The 12,350-nt window shown below is 43.8% G+C and overlaps 1 protein-coding gene across 1 annotated transcript; it reads right to left on the bottom strand.

Moving 5' to 3' along the window:
- Positions 1 to 1,467: 1,467 nt before the first annotated feature.
- Positions 1,468 to 2,882, bottom strand: UV8b_03767 (uncharacterized protein; the record flags this gene model as incomplete). The annotated part of the gene is made up of 2 exons (XM_043141265.1): positions 1,468 to 2,545; positions 2,626 to 2,882. 2 exons carry the CDS (start codon positions 2,880 to 2,882, stop codon positions 1,468 to 1,470), a joined length of 1,335 nt encoding a protein of 444 aa, XP_042997199.1.
- Positions 2,883 to 12,350: the final 9,468 nt, after the last annotated feature.

Below are 12,350 nucleotides of genomic sequence, written 5' to 3'. Positions count from 1 at the left end.
CTGGACAAGGGTAGAAAGGCCTTTTGGTATAGTGTTTGAACCCAGGGGACAACAAATCGGGTACCAGTGGACGAAGTACTCGGCAACGTATCGATCACCCACCAATGCCTGCAAGGGGCCCGAGACGAGAACGATGAGATTGAATTGAAGTGAAGTGAAGCTCTGCCGCAGATGCCAGCCAACACACAAGTCACACCCGGGCGGCCCGGCCCACCAAGTCAAAGTGTCCACCCCCCCCCGTACGCCACAAGCCCGTTACGTATCTCTGGAAGAATGACATCCATACGTTGCGCTGCATTGCATTGCATCCAGGCTGTACCCATGTTGCTTGCTCTTCGTCTTGCAGCAGCAGCGGCGGCAACGGCGACGGCAATGTAAAGGCACAAGAGGCCGTCGCTGCCAGGCTGCACCTGCAGTGCAGCTTGGTCCATTTCCTCTTCAACAAGCAAGGCAACACCGCTGACAAGACATATCTCAACAGCGACGTGGTATATTACGAAGAAACTGCCAATGCCAAACCTGTTCCCAACACGGCGTCTCAATCCCTCCCCGTAGAACCCTTGCCAGAAACAGTCGATGCGCCCACATGGTAAAAACCTGCTAGTGACTCCCCATATCTCATGCGCCTCAGAAATCCCCGAATAAGCATACAAGCTTACTCTAAACTAAAACCATTACCACTAACAACGAGGGCGGGGAGGACAAGAAAGCAAAGAAACAAAGCGGACAAAAGCGGGCAAAAAAAAATAAAGGAAGAAAGAAAAAGGGGAAAGGGGAAAAGGGGAAAAGGGGGGAAAAAAAGAAAAAAAGAAAAAAAAAAGGAAAACAAGTAGTGGCAAAGACCGAACGACGGCGACCTGGCCTCGGGTCTTTATCCAACCAAGTACATAGCGATGTTGCAGACTGAACATCAACCAAGATGGATTCATTAGAAAGACGACAAAACAGATATTCCAAAGAAAATTGAGAAGTATATGGGAAGAATAAGAATGAAGAAACAAGCGGCTTCGCCCGAGCACAAGATTCCCGGTTGAGCCGACAAACACGCCAGGCGCAAAATCAAGCGCAGTATGCCTTGAAAAGGGAAAAAAAAAAAAGTCATGGTGAGAGGGATCTGGAATCCTACATCATCGGCCCTAACCAAAAGAGGCCGACCATAGAGAAAGATACCCAGTAGTATACCCAATATCATGCGTCATATACCCTCAAGGTTTCGAAATAGCAAGGAGACAGGCAGTATAGGAAATATAACAGGGTCGGTCACGAGGGCCAAGGGCTCCTCTCTTGCTTAATTTTGATGTCGGACAGTGGCCTTGAAACTCCCTCTTCAAGTACAAATACTCTGCCGAGTAGTTTGTATTCCCTCGGAAGACGTTGGAATGGACATGGAAGTGTTTGGTAGCCGCAGAGTTTGAGAGGGAAATCCTGGCATCCTTCACCTTCTCAAAACGCCCTTCGCACGCGCCCTCATGAATGAAACAAGTCCCACGCCCTCGAGCACAGACGAAGAAACTCATCCTTCTTGGCGCGCTGCGTCTCGGGGCTTTCTCTGCCTTCACCGAATGGCCCGCGACGAGGCGCAGATGGCCCGTAACCCAAGGGAGGGCTACCGCCATTTTCATACTCGGCTCGGGTACGACGTTTCGTACTGTTCCGGACACTGTCGACTTGTCGACTTCCTGGCGCGGGGGACGGGGGCGTCGGTGGTTGGTGGCCCCCGTAGTGGATGATCTTGGGAAGCAGCTCGGCTCTTCCACCAGCAAGTTCCTGCTGCGCTTCCTCGGCTGATTTATACTCTCTTGGTCGCCCTGATCCTAGTGCCTGCTGATGCATCGGCTGGTGGCTCGGCGAGGCAAGCGGCGCGCCTCTCTTAAAGGCAGGGGGTGCATTGTCGGGGTGGGCAGTGGCGCTGTGCCCAAACACGTCGCTAATAGGCGGTAGGCGATTGTTGGTCTGGTGGGCGGGCACATGGTGGATATGGGAGCTGCTCGACAAGTGTGATGAGGGATGGTGATTAGAGACATGGCGTGACACAGGAATCGAGTTGTGGTGCCCAGTGAAGCTACGTCCTAATGGTGCAGATTGAATGACACGCTCGTTCGCGAATTGTTCGTGAGATGGTGCCACGATCGAGAGGCCTGGTGGGGCTTTGCCTCTGCGAGACATGCCGGGCGTTTTGGCTGCAAAGCCAGAAGCTGAATCCTTGTCCTTGTCGCTTGGCCCATCGCCCTTGGCAGATTGCTGTTGTAGTCTGGACTCGATGATGCTGCGCTGCTGTTCCCGAACGGACATGCTTCGTTGCAACTGCTCTTTCATGACAGGATCTTGAGTGACAAACCCGGGTGACAGACAGGCAATACCGACTTCCTGTATACCCAAACTCTCGCGAGCCGACATGGGAACTGCGGAAGCTAGGTTGTTTGCGGACGCAAGTGTGTTTTTGGAAAGGTCCAACCTCCGAGGTCGAGGCTTCATGTTTGAAAGTGTAGGTGATCCGGGTTCTTTCTTTACCATGACCTTGACTCGCCCCGTCTCATTTCGTGCGCTGTGAGGAGGCACATCATTAGGGAGCTTGTTCATGGCAGCCTGACGTGCGCTGGCAGATATGGGAGGGGGAGAACTCACGGCCCAGCAGGGGACGACTTGGTACCCGAGGAAGCGCCAGCAACTTGGGGGCTGTTGCTGTCTCCTTGCCTCTGAACAGAGAGGGTCACGCCCCGGCTATTCGACCCGGAAGCAGCAAGTGTTCTTTGTGTGGATGGGGGGCTTGAACCAGTGGATTTCGTGGTGGCTGCTGCTTCAGCGGAAACTACATCAGCAGAAGAGAAGGCGGTTCTTTCGTGGGGGGCTGGAGAAGGTGCCATGGCGATTGCGGCACTCATAGTGATGTTCTCTCTGAAACTCCGGCAAATACGACTCTCGGGGAACAAGAAAAAGGAGGCCAGCCACAGAGGGTGGACTTGGAGCTGTTGCTGTGATGCCGGTTTTTACTGTCAGCCAATTGATGGCGATGCCTCCTTTGGTGTGACAGTATCGTTGCGGGAAAGCAGCAAGGTAGAGCTCGCAAAGGAGAAATATGGGCCTTGTCGCTTAAAGTTGCAGTCTCTCGTTGCTTTTACCGGCGGCGTGGTCTGGTGGGTTGGCAACAGGGAAGTCAAGTCGCAAATGCGGCGTGATCTGACTGATGCGCAGTCCGATAATGCCCTTGTCCAGTTCCAGCTGTGCAGTTTATCCAACTAGTAAAGAACGTGGTGACGAGTTATCAACCCGCAAAGCCTGGAAGAAAAAGAAAGGGTAGTGTGCCCCAACTGTGAGCTATTTTAAAAGCAAGTCAAAGACGCAATTCCCACAACGGAACGAGGCGACCGGGCTAAATGGCTGTTGTGAGGTGGTGCTGGAAGGCAAGGGAGGGATGGTCGCGATCGAAGTCGGCGCGTTGTTTGCAAGATCCGGAAGCGAGCGAAAATGGTGGGAAAGCTCAAAGCAGCCAACGGGCCAGGGAGGAGCCGAAAAGGAGACACAACGAGCTAATAAAGAAGAAACAGGTAATGGGAGGGAATCAGAAACGCCGAACGAGGGGCCTAGAATGCAACACGACGCAGGCGCCCACAAATAGGCACTCTAGGCACAAACATGCAGGGGTGGCGGTTCCGGAGGAGCAGCGGGCGAATCAGCGAGTTGACAGCGTTCCAGCAGGAAACGGTGGGTGGTGGGTGCCACTGGGTGGTTATGGTGATTGATGGTTGGGTGGTGGTGGTTGAACTTGGCGGCAGGTACCCAAGGTAGTAGGGGTAGTAGGTAGCAGATACTGGGCCGACTTTGCTGGCGCGAAACTCAGCTAGCCTATTATTATAGTATTTATTATTAGTCGTAGTAGTCGGTCGCTGCTCTCGGAGTGGGTAGGCGAGGCAGGCGTGGTGTAGGCGTGGTAAGCTAGGAAAGCCTCTCCGGATTAGTTAGCAATCCAGCGCAAGTCAGCAAAAGACTGCAGCATCTGCCCAAGGGAGCAATGCAGCAGGGGCGATGAGGCTGCAGCGCGTGTCGACGAGTGCGTGCGGTGCAGCCCGATGGAATGTATACCATCTCCCTGCGCGGGGTCAAAGTCTAGCAGATGGAAACCCGCCAGAGGCTGTTACGAGGGCAGGCAGATTGACGGGGAAAAGGCCAGAAGAAAGAACGAGGTAAATAGAAGGTTGTGAGAGTGGGAAAAGGAAAAAAAGGCGAGGACGAGCCAAGGGAGCGAAGGAAGAGGTCCTTGATTGACCGACTTTACCTCCAGGGAAGGCACGACGGAGGGTACGATGTAGGCAGGTACAGAAAAGTATCTAGGTACCTCTGTGCCCGGGGCTATGGGAAAGAGGAGGAAGCCCCTGGCGTAGCTGCAAGAGGCACCTACATAGCAGTACAGGTAGGTGCCGAGGTACCTTACCTTAGGTTAGGACTGGAGGAAGGTATGTAATGTTTCTGTGCAGCTCGGTACTTGCTTCTACTTTGAGAGCACTTTGAGAGGAGTCTGGTCGGGTTGGACCCACCCACGGGAGAGGGCACCCATTGTTGGAAGGAAATTGGCTTGCCTGTAATGTGGATATCGGTCATGTCCGAGAGTGGATGAGCCGAGTTCTCCCTGGATCAGTAAGCCCTTAGGGGTACCCCCTATCCCACTATAAATAGCTGGGAACACAAGTCTCTTAGAGAGGACTTGGTTCCTTCAATCAAGCATTATCGCATTTTCCCTATGCATTCTGACATGGTAGCAATTGCGTAAATATCACAACAAAAACCTTATTTTATCCCTTATCTTATGGCCCAGCCTTAAGATCAACTGTTATCTTTATTTTGCTGTAAAAGCCACTATTTTCCGGATCCTATTTGAGCAAGCTCTAGGTTCCCCGTTGAATCCGTCAAAAGCCTTATTGCTGATATACTCGTATGGCCTCGTCAATCAAAAAAGGAGGCTATTTATTCGGAAAATCGCGATATTTCCTTTGATCTAATAAATCGATATCTTGACCGCTATTTTCGTTAGATCAATTCGTGCCCTAAATATTATTGTTAGCGAAAATGGGTACTGTTACTAATAATAGCTCTAAACTAGCAGTCAAGCTGATATCCCGATATGATTGGGATATCTGGTATAATTATATTTAAAAGCGTGCTTTAGAGGATGATATTTAGATATTCGTTGACCCTGTCAAAACGGTTTTCGCCTGCTAAGATAATGCAGTATGCGAAGGATAAAGGCAGTGGAATGGTAAAATCGCAGTAAGGTAAAAGGCACAGATAAGATACGAGACTAAGGCATAGGGACAATCTGATGTGCATTAATTCTGCATACTTGCTTGCATGCATCCATCCATCCATTCCTTCCCACTATTTGGGTAGGAATATCTAGGGATTTAAATACATAATATTCCAACATAGAATATCCCTAGTGAAATCAATCTGACGTAGATATCCTGACCATACTGTGATATCATAGATATATGGCGAAATGTGCATTTGTAGTGCATCAAGATTTGCGACGATAAAGTAGTGTGATCAATTTGTGATGCATCATACATTTGCGCGTAAGGGAATGTGTATAAGTATTAGGTACTCAACTTTGCTAGCAGCCGCCATATAAATATAAGTACTGAATACTTAATACCTTTTTCAATCTGATGATGCGGCGATACGTAAGAATTGTCGGCGATTAATATCCAAAAATAATAAAATAAAATAACAAATAATTTCATTCTGACATACCCCCCTAGATAGGCTAGAATATAGCTCTATCTAGCTAGTCGGTATCACTCTCGTCATCTTCTGTATTTCGTACTAGGTCCTTAATATCTACTAGGCCTAGTTGGTTGCGGAAGGTAGTAAATCGTTGGCCTATAAGAGCCTTTGTGAGCCCATCCGCTATTATATTATTAGTAGGGATATAAGTTAGGTCGAATAAACCCTGCTGATAAGCCTATCGCAGCCAGCTGTTGTGGATATCAATATGCTTTAATGCAGTGTTAATATAGGGCATTGTTGTTGTTACTAGGCGTATAGCTTGTAGGTTATCGCACTCAATAGTAACCTTATAATCAAGCTTAAGTCCTAGTTGTTCCATAAGACGGGTTATAGATATAGTGGTCTTAGCAGTTGACGATAGTGCTAGTAGCTCTGCTTCGGTAGAAGATATGGTAATGGTATGTTGTTTAATGGCTTCCTAATTAATAGGTCCGCTAAATAGGCTAAAGAAAGAGCTTTAGGTAGACTTCCGGGTCTCTTTATCATCGGCAAAAGCAGCATTAGAAGATATTAATAACTCTTTAGTAGAAGGTTGCTGCTAGATATTATCACTTAGTTGTTGTTATATGGCAGTATATTAAATAGCTAAGTAACGTGTGATATAGAGGTACATTGTGACCCCTATGGCTAGTAGGTAATAGTAAGGGGAAGGGTTGTATAGATATTCTGAAAGGCGGGAGACTGCCACAATAGTATCAGGTCGGGTTATAGTGGTTGGGTAATTTATAGAGCCTATAAGTTTTTAGTATTAGTATATCTCGTATGCCGTAGCGATACCAGTATATTTATCAAGAGGCTGTTCTGGAATTGGATAGTCTTTATATGTAATATTTCTTCCTTTTAAGAAGTCGTACGCAAGCTTTTCTATATAAGAGTCTTGTAATAGCTAGGTCTTAGTAGGCTGATGCCGTATAATTCGGATACCTAGGAACCATTTTAAAGTACCAAAGTCCTTCATTTTATAGGCTGCTTTTAATTTATTAACGAGGGATTCTACTTTAGGACGATTCTTTAGTTGAAATAATACTACTATATTATCTATAAAATAAAAGACTACTACAGTAGTAGTAATTATAATGTAAGGGTCTTCTATGATAAGAGTAAGGTCGAGGGATTTAAGGGTTGATAAAAGCTTTTATTGCTATAGGTAAGGGGACCTGCGAAGACCATATAAGGCGTGTTGTAATAATAGTGCCTATCTAGGTCTTTTAAATCCATCCGGATAATCGATATAGACGACTTCGTCCTATAGGCTATTAGTAAATGCCGATATAGCATCCATTTGTATAGTGTTAAGGTCGAACTTCGTCATAATAGCTATTAAGATTCGGAAGGATTTGGCAGCTAGTGTAGCGGCATAGGTCTCTTTATTACTGTAAGGTTGAAGATTACTATGCATACAAATTCGGGCTTTAAATTTAGTGAGAAAGCCGTGTTTATTACACTTGTATTTAAATACCTACGTAAGTGGTATAGGCTTATAATTATTAGGAAGGTCTAATAGTTGTGTAGGCTTAAAGGTTCTTTTATTCTAGTTATCGCAGAATTCGCTTTTTACGGCCTCTTTAAATTCTAGTTCGAAATGGTGACCTTTTAGGTCTTTCTAAAACCTAGGTTTAGGCGGTAGGGATGATCGGTATAGGCGTTCCTTAGTGCCTAGAAAAAAACTGCTAATAAAAGCCGTACTAGAAGCATTCTTATTAGCTAGCCTAGCTGACCTTCGTAGTATAGGACTAATCTTAGCGCTTGCTTTAGAAGGATGTGTGGAAGCTGGGGTAGGTAGCTGGACTGTAAGATGTTATTGTTTACTAGGAATAGCTTGTTTACTAGTAGGTATAGAAGTCGAAGGTAATGTTATGCTAGTAGAAGGCATAGTAGGACTAGGAATATAAGGCTGAGTAGTACTAGGGATAGAAGGAATAGGTATAATAATAGTAGAAGGGTGAGATATATAGAGTTCGTCTATATCCTCATACTCGGATATATTGTCGATATATTATAGCAGTTGTATCTCAATTCGTTGTGGTATAGTAGCGGTGGCTTTACCACTATAGAAGCTGTTTTCATCGAAAGTAATATTGCGAATTCGTCGTACTTTATAAGGGTCGGGAATCTACATACAGTAGATATTAGTAGAATCGTAACCTACTAAATATCCTATCTTAGCGTGTAGTGCTAGCTTTAATTCTCGTCGATTAGTGCCTTTTAATGCTATTATTATTAATAGATAGGCCTTGCAACCGTAAGCCTTAAGGAATAATATAGAAGGCCTAGGATCAGTATATTGGGTATCCCTAGCGTTATTAGCTAGCAAGGAATGAAGTCGTTAATGTGGTGTAATCCACTAAAGGCCTTATTATAGTGTGCGATTATATAAGAAGGTTGCGGCTTTCTATAGTTCCGGCTATAGATCTTTAGGTAGGTTAGCAGCTAATCGTAAGGTCCTAGCTTTAGTCCCTATAATACCCCCCGAGCGTTCAGCTGGGCCGTTTTGGGCTAAGGTATAAGGCGCTGTGACTTCATCCTTTATACCTAAGGATGTCTTCTAATTATAGTATTATTGCTGGAAAGTAGGGTCGTTATCGCGATAAACAACAGAGATAGCAAGGTTCCACTAGCGCTATAAATAGTTATTAAGGTCTGCTAGCTTTCCTAGGATTTCCGATTGGGTCCTAGAATATAAAGGATAACAGAAGATAAATTTAGTATTATCATCCCGTAGTAATAGTATTGCAATAGCACCATTATAAGCTTGGTCCAGTATAAATATATCAATATATACCTGCTAGAAAGGTCTTGGGCTAGGTAGATAGGGCTGCCGGCTGATAATCCTAGTGGCCTTAGATAGTGAGCACTGCTTACAATTAATAGTAAGTAATCCCTTAATTTTAGCGCCGGTAGTCGATTGGACTATCCTTTCTAAGGCTTCCTTATTAGGGTAGCCTAATCGCTTATGCCATATTATAGCCGTAGCTTCCGAGGCAGACGTATTATGGGTATCCTTCGAGATAGCCACTACTGTAGCGGGCGCTATAGTGGTTGGAATGGGATGAGATGATGTGTATTATGTAGCCGCAGAATTATTGATTGATAGAGGCATATTTTTATCTAATATAGTAGGGTCTTCCCTACTAATAATAGATAAAGGCGGCGTAGTATCCTTAGAGGTATTAGATATAGAAGGGTAAGATACCGTAGTATCATCAGAAGGGTAAGATACCATAGTATCCTCAGTAGTAGTAGTGGTGGCAGTAACAGCGACTTTGCTATACTCAATAACCTGCTGGCCAAACATCCAGTTAGTATAAAATAAACAGTCCTTATTGTATGTAATCCAGCCAGTCTGTGAGTTCTAGTGGTAATTCGCATGCATAAATCGTTCCAAGCTTGCTATATTAGTATGAAATATCGGTATATATGCTACATATAGTAGCTCGAAGATGCCTTTATTAGTATTTAATCGCACTCTTCTATATCCTAGTATAGAAGGATTAGATTCACTAGTAAATACTATTTCAGGCTCGATATTTAGAACGTAATCCAGTAACCGGTCCTTATTATTGGTGATGTAAGTATTAGAGCTACTATCTAGTATCCAGGAATCTTTAAGTGGATAGGGTATAATTAAAAGAGATGCCTATAGGCTGGTAATAGATAGGGATGCCTATAGGCTGGTAATAGATAGGGATGCCTATGGGCTTGCCTATGGGCTGGTAATAGTCATTAACGATATAATCGGTTCGGGTTGCACAAGGTTGTATAACGTATTACTATCCTTACTAGCAAACGCAATTCTAAGTGATATAGAAGGAGAGGGTGGCTATAACACAATAGGATTAATCGTGATTCCTTTCGCTTATAATGCTTTGATAACTATATCCTTAAAGCGCTGATTAGATGAAAACTTAGATTGGATTTTATTAAGTATAGTGGTATTGGGCTTCTAATCCTTAGGCGCCTTTTGCTGGTTTAAAATATAACAATCTTCCTAGCGATATAAAAGGCCACAAATGCATAATTGTTTTGGCTTGGTAATGTTAGTTGTTTTTTGTTGATTTTTATTGGTATCTATATCCTGGAAAGAGGCAAAGGCACCTTATGCTCTTTATTGTTATAAGGCAAACTCTTGCTCGAATAAATCACTAATATAATGACTATTGGGTATCTTCTTCTCCCATCCTTCTTTGTTATTGCGTTACTTTTCCTTAATTCTATTCTTCTAATAATTAGAAAAGGCTGGTGCAATAGATTCCACGGCGTCGATAAAATCCTAGGTTAGTTGGAGTCCTTATATATTTAGTATATTGATATTAATAGCTTCTGCAAGGACTTTCTTATAGGAAGTAATCCAGCTAGATATCTTAGTCCTATTAGGACTTCGCAGTACAGCTGTATAGCGCTGGCGGATATCTTTTTTATGGTCCCAAATGGTAGGCTGCAAGCGTTATTTTAACAAGTATAGCTGTGCGGCAATATCATTCTCCTAGCTTATAGTATCGTAGTAGTTGCCTATAGTTGCGATAATCTAGCGTTGGATATTAACGAGAGCTTTTTTCTTATCCTTATAATCCTATAGGGTAGTCCTATAGACATTCGTTATATACTGCAACCTAATAAAATCAGAATCATCGAGGTTAAGGATAGAAGAAGTATGAGGCTTGATGGTAGAAGCGGTAGGCTTAATAGGCTATTATAAAGTAGGCCTATTAGGTTCCTCCACGGAAGGGTTGATATAGGCCTAGATGTTTTCGTTAATAGCGAACTTCTTAATAATTAAGATCTATTTAAACCAGTCTTTACTGCCTAGCAGTTGGAAGTTTGCCGGGTTCCCTAGGTCGGTATTGGTAGCCATAATAGAATAGGTAGGAAAGGCAGGATAGGTAGGATAGGTAGGATAGGTAGGATAGGTAGGATAGGTAAGATAGATAAGAAAGAATAACAATAAGAAAGAATAACAACCTAGCCTTAGTTAAAGAAAAATCCAACGGATAAAGGTCTAAGTAAATCTAAAGGGCAAAATAGTCCCGGTAAATAGTCCTAGGCAAAAGGGATTAATCCAGGTGGTCAATCTAATTAATCTAGTCACAATATACCACACTTATGGTCTTCCGGCCTTAGTAGTTAAAAGTCGCTTGCCGGCTTCCTAAGTTAGAAGAAATGTTTCGCGCAGGCAAATGTATCGGCACTACTGCGTTCTTTTGGGCTATGCCTTGCACTAGCAATTTGTATGGCGGCACGGGTGCCCTAGCAGAACTTTTGCCTGAGGCTAATTTCTTCATCGGAAAGAATATTTAATTATAGAAAATCGTCTGGTAAGATAGCGATAATATAATAGAAGGTGCGTAGGTAAGCAGTCGGTATGCTTATTGCACGTTGCACGGCGAAGGTCGGATTAAAGTGATAGAATTGCAATGTGAAAATGCGCGATTGTGCTGGTTTGCACGCTATTTATCACGCGTTTATACGGTCCTAGTAATAATATTAGCACAGAGGTATAAGAAATATAGTAGCAAGAAAAGATTGATATTGTATAGAATGCGTAATTGCACTCTTGTAAACCTATGCACAGCTGCGTGCAGCTGGCTAAAGTTAGTATGCAGTTGTTTGCGTATATAATAAAAGGGGGAAATAGCTGGTAATCCGTCGGACCAGCTGGTAATTTGTCGGCGTGTAGCTGGCAATAAATGCACGCGAATAATAGTCGGAGAGAAATCAAAAGGATAAAATAGATAAAATAAAGCGATTTACCGGGTGCAAACCGGGCTTATAACTGTCAAAACGGTTTTCGCCTGCTAAGATAATACAGTATGCGAAGGATAAAGGCAGTGGAATGGTAAAATCGCAGTAAGGTAAAAGGCACAGATAAGATACGAGACTAAGGCATAGGGACAATCTAATATGCATTAATTCTGCATACTTGCTTGCATGCATCCATCCATCTATTCCTTCCCACTATTTGGGTAGGAATATCTAGGGATTTAAATACATAATATTCCAACATAGAATATCCCTAGTGAAATCAATCTGACGTAGATATCCTGACCATACTGTGATATTATAGATATGTGGCGAAATGTGCATTTGTAGTGCATCGAGATTTGCGACGATAAAGTAGTGTGATCAATTTGTGATGCATCATACATTTGCGCGTAAGGGAATATGTGTAAGTATTAGGTACTCAACTTTACTAGCAGCCGCCATATAAATATAAGTACTGAATACTTAATACCTTTTTCAATCTGATGATGCGGCGATGCGTAAGAATTGTCGGCGATTAATATCCAAAAATAATAAAATAAAATAATAAATAATTTCATTCTGACAGACCCTGAGGGCTCGGCGATACTGAATATGCCTCTTCTGCCGGCATAGGAATTAGATGAACCTATCTATTCTATACAGGCATTAGCATTAATACCTATATCGGCAGCAATAGCCGATTCATCAACAGGAGCTATAGATCGTGCCCCTTCTGCAAATACTAGAGCTATATCGGCAGCTAGGGCATCATCGGCAGCACCAACAGTGAGAATAAGAATAATCTGGCCGCAGTAAGTCGAGAATATTGA

Source organism: Ustilaginoidea virens, chromosome 3 (assembly GCF_000687475.1).
Source record: "Ustilaginoidea virens chromosome 3, complete sequence".
NCBI lineage: Eukaryota > Fungi > Ascomycota > Sordariomycetes > Hypocreales > Clavicipitaceae > Ustilaginoidea > Ustilaginoidea virens.
This window is presented reverse-complemented; position numbering and strand designations above follow the sequence as displayed.